General features: G+C 35.1%; 1 protein-coding gene across 9 annotated transcripts in view; it reads right to left on the bottom strand.

Moving 5' to 3' along the window:
- Window positions 1–12,997, bottom strand: part of CFAP20DC (CFAP20 domain containing) — a 71,603-nt gene that overhangs the window by 7,223 nt on the left and 51,383 nt on the right. For 7 of the 9 annotated variants that reach the window (XM_064667335.1, XM_064667336.1, XM_064667337.1 and 4 more), the window contains one exon: window positions 9,517–9,578. In XM_064667335.1, coding sequence (XP_064523405.1) covers window positions 9,517–9,578 — 62 coding nt within the window. Of the gene's footprint in view, window positions 1–1,064; window positions 1,201–2,251; window positions 2,336–9,516; window positions 9,579–12,997 lie in introns of those variants that run through there. The other 2 variants (XR_010433422.1, XR_010433423.1) reach the window with 2 other exon arrangements.

Genomic DNA, 12,997 nt, shown 5'->3' with positions numbered 1-12,997 from the left:
AGTGAGGTAAAGGAGTTTTTATATATGATAGAGGCAACAGAGATGAATTGGCTAGTTCAGTATTTCCTATTGAGGCAGTCTAGATTCAGATCATGTTTTTTTCTCTCAGTGTCCAAGAAAAACAAACATTTTTACCATTCAAGCCTCACTCACCAAGACAAGTAATCAAAACATTACTGTTTTGATTAGGGTTTCATTGTTGACTTAATATTACTTTTAAGGTTAAAACATTTTACACAATATATGTTAAAAATGGTTTGTCCCTTCCACAAGTTAGCTAGCAATGTCTAAATTAACCTTTCCTAAAATCTTGAAAAGAAATTTTTAAAAAAATCTCATCTGTGCTGAAATCTTCTTAGCCAAATTGCAGTAGAGAATAAGTGAGTTTGCAGTGTAATTCTGACAGATGCTGGAGTCTAGCAGGCACAACAGATTTTTCCACAACGAAATCTGCAGTTGCTTTTAGGAAGCAACTAAAGTGTGTTTGTGTGTGTATCTGTGAGACAGAGGGTCTGAGTTAGTTTTAATAAAACATCTTGAAAAATTTGTTAAACCTTGGCTAAAGGTCAAGGCCCAGCCTGGAGACAACTGGCATTATTCTGAGAAACACAGACTGTGGCCTCTTTGTGTTTATTGTGGGTTTATTCTGATTAAAAAAGAATATACTTTTTGGAGAACTTATTGAAGAAGCTAGTTTATCTCCTTAAAACAGAAATGTTAATCACACATTCTGACTAATTAAAGACACTCTATTTATGCTATCAATGCCTCCAGCTGTAATCAATACAATCAATGTGCAATAAACTATCTAGAGCTTTCCTGATAACAGTATGGAATGCCAAATATTGTCTTTTGACATTGTGAGCTGAATTGTAGGAAGACTGAGAATAAATTCCACACACACTCACAGTATCATGTACCTTTAATGCCTGCACTGAAATTCTTCATTATTCTGCAAAATATTCTCCACACCAAAATGCAATACATTTTTATATAATCTTGTTTTATTTTTCTTTAAAAAATTACTTAAAAATTCTTTAAAAATATTTTCAGATAATAATATATTGAAATATCACATGACAGCCGAACTGTGATGGAAAGCAAAAGAATCTTTTGGGTTTATGAACATGGTTTTCAGTTTTATGAAGTTTTATGATAGTATGTTAAATTTCGCAGAAAAACAGCGTCCATCAGCAAAATCTGTGGAGAAAATTAGTGATGCTTTATTAAGTAGCACTTATCAATGGCAATGTATCAAAATTATCACCATCAACAAAAATCCTTAGAATTAGAAGGTTTTCATTTAAATCTTAATGAACACCTTTGATAGTTTGTGTTTTTACAGATGATTTTGTGGACTGGGAGACTGAGAAAATGCCAAATCACTTAGTATAATGATTTTTAACATTGCTGTGAACTGAGATAGCATACTTTACTGCATTTCTTTTGGATCACATTTAATTTGTATTACTTAAATCAATGGGATCATTTAATCCATGTTATTAACAAAATTGAAATGCTTCAAAGTTTTAGTATGGTTTCATCCAACAATCTATACTGAAATTAAAAGGAATTTGTTCAGCCTTGTAGCATACTTAAAAAGTGCAAGGCCAGGGCTACCATACCTCAACACAGGAAAAGAAAAAACACGCTTTGTGTCATTACAAAGACATCAAATTGTCAGACTATTAAGTACCTGAAGTGTGCAATCACTAAAAACACAAAAGATGGTATTTAACTGCATAAATTACTCAGTAAATCTTTATGAACATGGGAGGAGAACTAACTTGTGCCTGAGTGACAGGAAGAGGAGCACATTTGCTGAACTACTAGTTTTCACAGTGGATTATTTGACTAATTCTGTGAAGGGCCAGAGAATGCCAATGTATGAATCAGGAGTGTAAAAACACTATAAGGAAAAAAAGGACCAATTCTTAACATCTTGTGCAGCTATCAACCTAAATCTCAGAACATGCTTCTGTTTGTATTAGTAATATTTAATATCACATGAAGCAAATTCTGCTGCAAATGCTCAAAGTAAGTAGTATCTTACTATGATGCACTGAATGCAAACTACCAGCTCATATCAAAAGTATGGTTCAGAATAGGCTAAATATTTGGTTCAGCTAAGATGAAGACTTAATTTTTGCTTGTTTGTATTTTTAATTGTATCTATTTAAGAAAGCTTAGTAAAGATTATCTCAGTTCTTAGATAAATTAGTAAGTCACCCAGCTTTGTAAGACCCCTCACCTGTTTCTTGATATGTCTTTTTTGGAGCATGAGTTACTTGCTAGGCTCCTCTAGATTAACAGTTCCAGGTGGGTAAACCAGCATCTTTTAAATGAAAAACTGAGTGAGTGCACAGCAGGAGAAGATACACTACCAAAAGAATACAAGGTATACTTTTACATACAAATCAAGGATTTTTGAATGCACATTTTAATAAAAATGTTGAAAAAGAACATAAATTTATCTGTTCATATGACTTTCCATGATTTGAAAGTTTGAGTTTAGAAAGTATTTAAGGGCAATCTGGCAATACATTAAAAAATTTTAAAAAATCAAGCTATGAGCTACATTGTATTATTCTCCTGGAGTGCTACTGTAGTTTCAAAATATCATTAAATCAGTACAAACCAACACTTATCATTTCCTGCACATTTTTCACAGTGAGCTGCATTCTGACTATGAGTAATCTGTTAATCTGTTCTTTGCCTCACAATCCATCAAAGTGACAGATTCATTCCATCCCTAATACATAATATCTTCATTTACTGTATGCCTTACTGGAACTTTCTTTTTTTCCTAGCACTAAGATTTCAAAAATCACAAGCACATTTAGAGAATGCCTTTTCCCTTCCTCCAAACCACTTCAGCAAGTCCAGCCTGGCAAACACTGTATCTCCAATGGAGGCAGAGATCTCCTCAAAAATAAAACCATTTAATTGTCAATGAATTAGTAACTAAACAGAAGATCGCAAAAAGTACAAGTGCAATTGTTCAAGAAACACTTGAATCTCTCTTAAAGTCTTAAATCTGTTAATGAACTATGGGTTCTAGCATTATGGGTGCTAGATTAGATTCAAGGATAACAAAGGAGATGTGAATGCTACTTATTAAACAAGATATTTAGATAGTGTAAGGTGCCACTGCAAGTGTGTACAGTATAATCATGCTACCTAGTATGTGCTGAAAATCTGACCTGTTAATGCTTTCCAGTTCTTCTTTTATTTTCAAAGTTGAAATGATAAATTTGTGTAGGTTAGAAAAAACATATACAGTCATCTACATCAGTCTAAAAATATGGATTACCTGAACCTAGAGGTTTAACATCTTAGTAATTAATATATTGTGCCATTTGGTCAATGTTTTGTAGTTAAATACATGAAATGTCTATCACAGCTTCTGTTAAATGGAAGGAACATTTGATTTACTTAAAGACTGAATCTCTAGTTAACCACCATGTTAGCTTCCTGGCTAGATTATAGTCTCCATATTCACTAGCAATATAAATGGGACTAGCAGAGAAAATCAGTGTTTTAACATCTCATTTAAGTAAAATACTAGCTCTTTCCTCCTTGCTAGTTTTGATTCATTTATCAGAAGATCAGCTGTATAAATTGGAAGCAATGAATTTGCAAAGGTGTGTTAAAATTCCTTCATATTAACCTAATCTCAGCAAGCAGATTCTAGTAACTACATTAGATACTCGTTGATCAGTGAATCAAATGGATTTTCACATTTAGTGAAGTGTCCGTTGGGTAGGATGTACTTCCTTTTTTACACATTTTTAAGAATTAAATAAACCATTAATTTTTAAAACTATATTTAAATGTTTCAGCAGTTCAGAAAGCACCTGAATCTAGTACCTAACAAATCTTTTTTCATAGCCAGCCACCAAGAGCATCCTATTGTTCTGTGCATCCTGGATGCTGACTGCAGCCCATCAACTTTTAATGGATGATAAGGAGGCACAGGGTTTTTAAAACTCAATGGAGAGACATGACTCAGCAGGGCACTAACTTCAGTATTATCAAACTTGTTAAAGGTGATGCTATTGAATTCTTTTACTGTGGAAAAACTACTCTTTTTCAGAGAAGTAGAAAAAAGAAAAGTTTGCAAGAAAACTCAGACTTTTTTGTATATTAATGCAATGAATGGTACAGCACAAAATCAGAAACTTAATCAGCACAAAGTAAGCACTATGCTACCTCAGTTGAATTCTCCAAAAACATCGAGTTTTGTCAGTCTTGCACAAATGATACTGGAATAGCAGGGAAGGGAGGTCTGGGCTCCCATGCCCTTGGAAACCCAGATAGTTTTTCTCTGTAAGAAAATGGATGTATGTGGGATGTTGGTCAAGGAGTCTGATTTGTCTATATTTAAATGAGCTTCCAATTCAGAAGAAGAAAAGAAGAATATATAGTTCCAACTGAATACTGAAGGAGAGATTGCAACAGTCTGGGAACAGGGAATCCCAGACTTCTTATGAGATAACACCTATTTCTTCCTTTCAATCTAAGATATCTGGGAGGCTTGTAAAATCTTTTACTCCATATTCTCCATCTCTGTGTATAAGCAAGGCCAGAGAACTTTGTTTGAATGGCCGAGGAATATCCAGAAAAAGTGTGGAATCAATAAAAGTTATTCTCAGTTAGTCTTGAAGCTACAAACCCCCCCCCCCCAAAAAACCCTACTTTATCTTAACACAGAAATAACAGATATAACAAGATATTACAGCATGTTTGAAAGTATTTGCCATGTTTCATATTGAAACCCTTAGTGTACATGCTGCCACATTTCCATGTTCTCAGACTCCCATACAAGGGAAAGCCATTTTTGGATTATTTTAACAAGCTTTTATGTGTTAGCCACTTGGTTCTCAACAACCTTTCTGCAGCTAAGCTCTTTACCATCATGATTAAAAAATGTAAACTGTTCAATTAGGTGGTTCCTGTGCCATTTGCTTCTTTTGTCATGTTCTTTTTCGTGCACATTACAGCCTGACAAATGCAGCAGAACTTTGCTAATTCAGATTAACGACTGGGAGATCTATTGCAAATTACTCTATTTTGTGGGTAAGTAACTGAACAAGTAAAATAAAAACCAAAGTACATTTTGTGATACATTGTTCTTGTTCACTTATTTTGACAACTGTTGTGTAATTTTATAATACTTCATAATGTAATATTGTCTGTTTTGCAAAAGTAATGGGGTTGTATGGGCTTGATCTTGTAATGAATCATAAAAATAAATATGCTTCTTTGTTTGCAAAACTCAGTCTTTAAATGTGCTTCTTAACTAAGTTATTCTGCTATTCAAACCTTTGCTTGGAAATACAGGAGACAAAGACCTTTTGTGTCTAAATTTCAGAGTGTGCACATTGGAAAGGTTCTGGTGCAGTGCAAATAAATGTTATAGCTACAATCCTTCTTTTATTGCACCATTTTGTAAGTGAGTTTAATCTTATAGAATCTCTCAATGGTATAATAACATATGCACCAGCTATTGGAATGTTTAGTTTTCATCTGGGATGGATGAGAGTACTTGAATGGTAGTCTCTAAGCTGAGCATACTTTTAAATTTGAGAGTTTACAGTAAATGTGTTTTTGTGCTGGAATTGCTGGTAGGATGCAAATTATGCAAATTTCAGGTGCCATGATAATGGCAATATATATGGCAACAATAGGTTTTGAAAAAAGACTTCTCTAACAGAAACTTCCAAAGAAAAAATTTACTTCCTGAGATCAATAGAGTGGTCAGAGTTCCACACAGGAAGAGGTGTTTATTACATGTATATATAATTTATATTTATAACTAATAAATCTATATTTTACCAATAATCAAGTTTGAAAAGAATTTAAAAATGTATTTAGTTAAAGGAACATGTTTATTCACTCCATGATTCATCATCTGAATTACTGTGCAAGCATATCATTGCAAAAATAAGAAAATCTCACTGTTTGATAAAGTTGCAATTAAGGATTTGGGTTCTGCCTTTTTTTTTTCCTTAAGGTAAAACCAAAAACTTTTTCTGAAAAGTTTATAGTTATTGTCCTCCTCCAACACATCACTCTCCACATCAATGAAATATTTCTTTTGTGATTACAAATCTCAAATATATAACATTTACCAAAAAAAGGAAGAAAATGTTATTTGCTTTTCTTTGGGTGGGTTTTGTTGTTGCTGTTCTTCGTTTTTTGATGTTTTTTTAATTGCAGAGGAAAGAATAATGATGATATCTCAATTGGTCTAATGCAACAAATGTAGGTTACAATAAGGCAGACATTTACTATCATCAATCTCTGTGCTCGCAATTCACTGTGGGAATACAACTCTTCTCAACATGCAGAGTTAAACATCTGGGTAAAACCAAACTGAAAAATTGGCCATTCACATTTTGTATGAAATTACTTAAGTAAAATACGCTTCTTGTGAAAGGACACCCAATGAAATGCTGAAATATTTGGGCCCTACTTTAGTGGAGTTTCTGGGGAACAACTTTGAACTCCAAAGGAACAAATTTTATTTGGTAGTTTGGGAAGAGTTGAGTAGGATGCCAAGAGAGGATCTAGTGAGGCAGTGTTTATAAAGATAGGTTTCAACTCATTAAAAAACACCCTTTCTCCAAGACAGAAAAATCAGCTTTTATCAGAAATAAATTTTCTGGAGAGTATCTGCAGAAGTTTCTAAAAATCTATTAATAAATTAGGTTCAAGCAATCTTTTTCAGACAGCAGCTCTGCTTTCCACAGTTCAGTATGGCTGAAATTCCTCTAGATTATTCACTGTCTTTCAGCATTTCCTTTAAAGAAACTTCCAAGCCTTCTATGACATACAAATATTTTGGATGCTTCCTCCTGCACTGGAGGAAGAAGTAACAGAGATAGTTACACCTTCCTATTTGGAGAGAAGAAAGCAATTCTGAAGTTCTTCCAGGACCACAGAGTGCATCAGTCAGTGGGAAGTGCACGGCCAAGGCTTGAACGCTGCACATCCTCTCGCTCTTCTGGCTCTGTAGCCTCTGTACTCTCCTGTCTCCTTTCATTAACTGGTTCTCTGCCTTGCAGAGCAGCACGATGTGGAGGTGATTTGTACTGCAGCAGCAACATCCTTGGCAGACTTATGACCTTACCCAGCAAAACCAAGGGACAATGAGTCGAGCTGGGTCTTTTTATTGACTGAATTTCCATTATCTTCACAGGAGCTTTCTTTCCTGGCTTGTTCTTTTATCTTATTAAGGACAGAACCTACATTTACTGGACAATAGCTTCCAGACTGGTCTCTTTTCATTTCCCAGAAAATATCACTACTACACTTTTTAAAGTTACTGGAGACCTGTCAAACTCTTTATCGCTCTTTACAACAATTTGTTGATTCAGTAAATGCACCACGTAACTGTCTTCTTGCCATGGCATTTACACCCACACATCTAAAAAGGATGTATCAATTTTTTCAAATAGTCTGTGTTTTCCCTACATAACTATAGCAGGCTTACAAAGTTTTAGACATTTTCTAGTTGCTCATAACACTTGTTAAAATTGGCTTTAAAACCAGTTTAGGAACTAAGTTATAGAATTACCATTAATTTTATCTCCCTCTCATTTAGGTACACATCCTCTGTGAAAAACATTACAGAGTTTTCCACTATAAAAGAAAGGTAACGATGTGAATAATGGTATTCAAGTCACATCATCTCCAGTTTTTATATCACGATGCAAACTGACCTCATAATTTTGTCATCTTCCATATTTACAGCCCAATAATGCTTTTCTGGCAGTTCACAAGGGCTACTGAATTTATGAGGCACTTGCAAGTCAGGTATTTTACCAATACTTCACCTGCATTTCCTGAAAATGATTTCTAGATTTCTGGATTAAAACAGCATATGAACTAAGTCGTAATTTATACTATTTTGTTTTAAATTTTACTATATGGAAATAAAAGTTTTCATTGTTGATCATATTAACTTAATATGATGAAACACTTTATTTGTACAGATAATGGTGTTTATTCTGTTTTTCAGTATATAAAATGTATTGAGTACCAAATTGCTTTAGCACATGCATAAAAATAACTTAATGAAACCTGACTCAACCAATGTATGGGCAAAAAGAAGACTAACAATGTAGCTTGCACTAAGATATAGGCAATTCTAATGTCACCAGAACTATGGAATTGATTTTGGAAAAAAGAGTCCAAGGTGCAGTCTCAAGGTACCTGCTGTTGTGCTCTGAACTACAGTCAAGCGTCTCTGTCCACTTCATCCATTCAACAATTCATAAGGAGATGGTTCCTTTGATAGCCATCCCCCAAGGCAGAGAGGTTTTCTAGACCAACATAAGCACTTTCATTTACATGTGAGAGGGAACAGGAATCCAGGATTGTACTTTAACTCCAGTAATATATTTTGTGCAATAGGACACATTTGGCTGTGTATTGCAAAAACTGATGCATCTGGGTGAACTTGCACAGAAAGTTTCATAGTGTTCACATCATAAAATCTAACCAGAAGATTTTGAATCCATAAAAATATGGATGGCAAGTGAGACAAGTGGCTGAAAACATCTGTGTGAGGACAAAACATAATATCCTGCACAACTGCCTGGCAGTGTGCTATCATAAAACATCTCAGACTGTCGATAAAGAAGTTGTATCCGACATGTCCTCTCCTCCTACCCCTCCAAAACCACACACATTGCCCAGTTAAAACCTGGACAAACAAAATCCACATTAATGACACCAAGTGAAAGCGAAATAGGACTGCTATTTAAAATAAGTACCCCTCTTGCTCAGGCAGTTAAAAAATTGACAAAGTGATGTTAGGGTTTCACAGGTATAAGGCAGTTCTGAAACTGGTCAATTAATCTTGATTGTCTCAATAGTCTCAATTTGATTAATTCCCCCTAGACACCTTCTTCCCTTGTCTTCATCTCACCTTACATTAAAGTTACAGGGATTTTGTTGCTGATTCCAAACAAAACAGATCAATCTAAAAACCTGACAGACAAAATACACTGTAGACTATCCTTTGAACTATCTCACAGTGTTGTAACACCCTCTCCTGAGTGGGCTATTTATTGAAAAAAACCTCTCTCAATAAATAACATTAAAATCTTTTGGAACAAATGGATTCCCTGATACCTACGGTCACATACAGAACTCTAGTTCTAAACCTTCAAAGCAGAGAGGGAGAGAGAGAGAAAGAAATGGATGAGAGTGCATGTACGTCAGATGAGGACGATTTGCTGAATCACGCATCAAAGCAGATGTAGGAGCAAGGCCTGTGTCAGATACTTTAAATACACAGTGGTACATCCAAAACATGCAGAATTCAGTTCTGCGTTCCCGGACAGTGCAGACATCCTGCAGACAATGACTAAAACGAGCAATAAAGCCCTCTGAGAGGAAGTTGCAATTGAAAAGAGACTGAAGATTACATCAAAGAATGTCACATTTAATATTCAGAACACTCTAACTGAATCCTTACTGCCTGGGCTATAAATGGAATCTTACCGTGGGTTGGAATGAGAAAGTGGGCTCATTTCTCTCTGATAGTGATGCTCCTGACTGACAGGCTATGGAAAACAAAAAATAATAGAATGTTTAGTGGTATGTAAGAGATCTTGTATGAGCATATGCATTTATAGCTTCTGATATTAGAATTTTACAGTCTCTTTTCTTATCTGTGAAATTAAAAAGTGATATTCAGATTCTAACTGTGCAAAAGTATAACTGAATAGATCATTCTTGTTTGGGTGGAAATACATATGAATTAAGGGAGTTGACCATACAGTCATTTCTCTACTGCCTGTGAGAGTGTTGGGACAGAGTCAGGAAACTTCAGAGACGGAGGGTGGCAAAGTCCTGTTAGACTGAACGTGTATAGGAAGCATGGTGCAGGAACTCTTAGCAGGACCTGTGCAGCACCAACCACGCTGGAGAAAATACAGAGCCAGTGTGAAGAGGGCTGGCAGGTTCCTCTCTCCTCAGAAGCACCATTAACAATAAGCTTAGCAGTCCCAACTGAAGTTTGCTGAAGCACATATGATTCTCGATGTCACTGCACCTCTGAAACCTGGATTAAGCCAACAGTATGAATATTCATACAAAAGATGCTAATGTTCCACATTCTTCAAATCTTACCTATCCATCGTGTATACGTGTCCCAAAGGTTTCAAACTACATTTGGTTTAAAGCATTAAAACCAGTTATTTGCAAGAAAGATCAATATTCATAAACTGGTATAAAAATTCAAGAATTCTAAAATTCATAAATACATTTTCTCTCAGAATTTATGTAGTGCTCCCCCTGCCATTATCACACACCTCAAAAGCAGTTCTAAACAAATCACTGAAGCAAAATCATGTGCAAAAGGAGTGAAAATATAAGCATACATTAACAAGACTTGTACAATTAGTACATGAAATGCTAAAACAATAATAAGCAATTTTTTAAAAACAGAAATCACTATAAAAACAATGGTTTCATGGTTTCAGAAAACAGGAAGGGATGTTGTAAAACACATGTTCAGGATGAATGACATCTTAATTACTGCCCAATATGACTCACTGCCTGGTGGTGGATAGTGCAATTCCTACATGATGGCTAGTGGAAGACTGGGGACGAGACAGAGAGTGAATAAGTCAGTCTATGAACCAGAATATCTGTCTAAATAATTTTTAGCCTCATTTCATAGTAAAGAATACTCTGCTTTAGTTTTGCAATTTGACTTGATGTGAACAGATCCCTCCAGGGGTTGTCAAACTGAGCTCTCAGTTGGAATAATACAGGATTTAAATATCACTCCTCTTGTCTGTCAGACTTCAGTTCTTCCAGACTATTTCTGTGTTAAGTGGCTTTCTTTTCTGAAAACTCACAAAGGAGGCCAGAAGACCTTCCACAAATTAGGTATGAACCTGGAAGTACTCTTTCAAACATTTTGCAGATCAAGATTTATGTAACTGAATTTATATTTAGGAATTTGCTTGGGGAACAACTAATCTTTCTTCTCTGTGAGTATTCCTTATTTGAAAGATGGGTCTTAGTGGTGAGCGTTATATGGAGTCTGCTAATGCAGCATCATACACTACAAGCTTCCAGGATATATCAGTGAGCTATCCCGGAGAATCTTCCTTCTCCTTTACATTTCTGACTGAGAAGCAGGGAGCTCCCTTATAGATGATCTTTCTCCAGAATGTTTGTATTATAGCTGAAGTGGTGCCTGAAGCATGGAAACAATTACCCAAGAAGCTGAATGGTACAATTCCCTGACAGGCAGGAAGGTCTTACTGGATCTCTAGAATAAATCAAGGCATTTAAGCGGAAATGGTTTGTAAGCTTTGCAAATTTTCTTGGATAATGTGTATATGTGTGGGTATAAACTTCACATTAAACTCTGCAATATACAGAACCGTGTCTTTCATAGTGTTGCAAAGCTAACGTGGATCTTCATAGATCTTAAGATTTAAGGAAACATTCAGGTAAGACATGGTTCAAATAAAATCTTTAAAAATATTTAGTTTTACGTACACATATTATTGATTTGAAACTGTACCCCACACACATTTTGCAAGGGTTTACAATTCCCCTTCAAAGTAAATCCATTTTAAAATAGAAGTTTTTCATATTTATAACTGATAGCTATGCCAGGTAATGTATAATATTCAAAGAGATTTTATTCCTTTCTGGCTGTCATAGTTTACAGCAGCTGCTAAATAACTTACATTTTGGTGTTTTCTCCTGACAGCATATATTCAGTTTGTGGTAAACTACCATAGAATATAAAAATACAGTTTTAGTATATCCATTTTATAGTTGTTTAATGACATCTGCTCTAACTGCAACTTAGCAATATGATTGATCTATGTGCCTTTACATTCACGACGGTTTCTCAGAATCATTAGTCAGTAACATGACTCTAATGAATCTGGAAATCAGACTAACAGGTAAGTGATGAAAAAAAAACTTAGCTAAAAAAGTATTTTATATATAAAGTATTACTTTGATACATAAATTCACTATTTAACATGATTATACCCTACCCTGCCTTGCAGAACATCACAGGTATTTCAAAATGAAAGATACTCAGAAAGCTGCCTTCTGGTGGTGCTGTTGCCATAGATTCCACTGAAGGACAAAAATGTATAAAATGAATGAAAATTTGGAACAAAAATATTCCTTATTTATCTTTGAAAAACATAAGAGAAAGCAATAGATACTACTGATTTAAAGAATCAGAAAGATATAACCTGAAAACTCATGTAAGCATGAAACTTTAATCATTACAAGAATTTCAAGCTGTCCTTAATTTCTCAAACTACAATATGAGGATTATTTCCATTTCTTTTCTATAGACTGCACTGCTAAAATCATTTGCCTACATAACTGGAAGATGGCTACAAATATATATCTCTCTCTTTATATCTATATATCTTTAGATTTATAGTTTTTATATATATATACTTTTCTGCAGTTTGTAGATCTGATTTTTGATGGATTGAGATTTGCAAATTCTCTTGACTCAACTCCAATGATGGTGGTACTAAAGACCAGTGACAAACAAATTTGCTTTTATTCTACAAATCTGTATTTTACATGATATATATATATAAGGAATAAATATACATATAAGGAACACTTCTTTAAAAACTGGAGGCTGAAGAAATGATGAGATTACTAAGATTGGGGATTGAGAGCAGGCCTGTGGAGAGGGACATAAGAGGTGATTCTGCCCCACTGTGCTGCCCTTGTGAGACCCAACTTGGAGCACTGTGTTCACCTCTGGAATCCTCAGCACAGGATACACGTGGACCTGTAGGAGTGGGTCCAGAAAAGGGCTGCAAAAATTATCAGAGGGATGGAAGACCTGTCCTGAGGAGACATGCTGAGACAGTCGGGGTTTTCAGTCTGGAGAGGGGGAGGCTCTGGGAAGATCTTATTGCAGCCATCCAGTACCTAAAGGGGCCTTACGAGAAAGACGGGCACAGGTTTTTCA

This window comes from Pseudopipra pipra, chromosome 11 (assembly GCF_036250125.1).
Source record: "Pseudopipra pipra isolate bDixPip1 chromosome 11, bDixPip1.hap1, whole genome shotgun sequence".
NCBI lineage: Eukaryota > Metazoa > Chordata > Aves > Passeriformes > Pipridae > Pseudopipra > Pseudopipra pipra.
The sequence above is the reverse complement of the archived record's forward strand: the minus strand, read 5'-3'. Positions and strand labels throughout refer to the sequence as shown.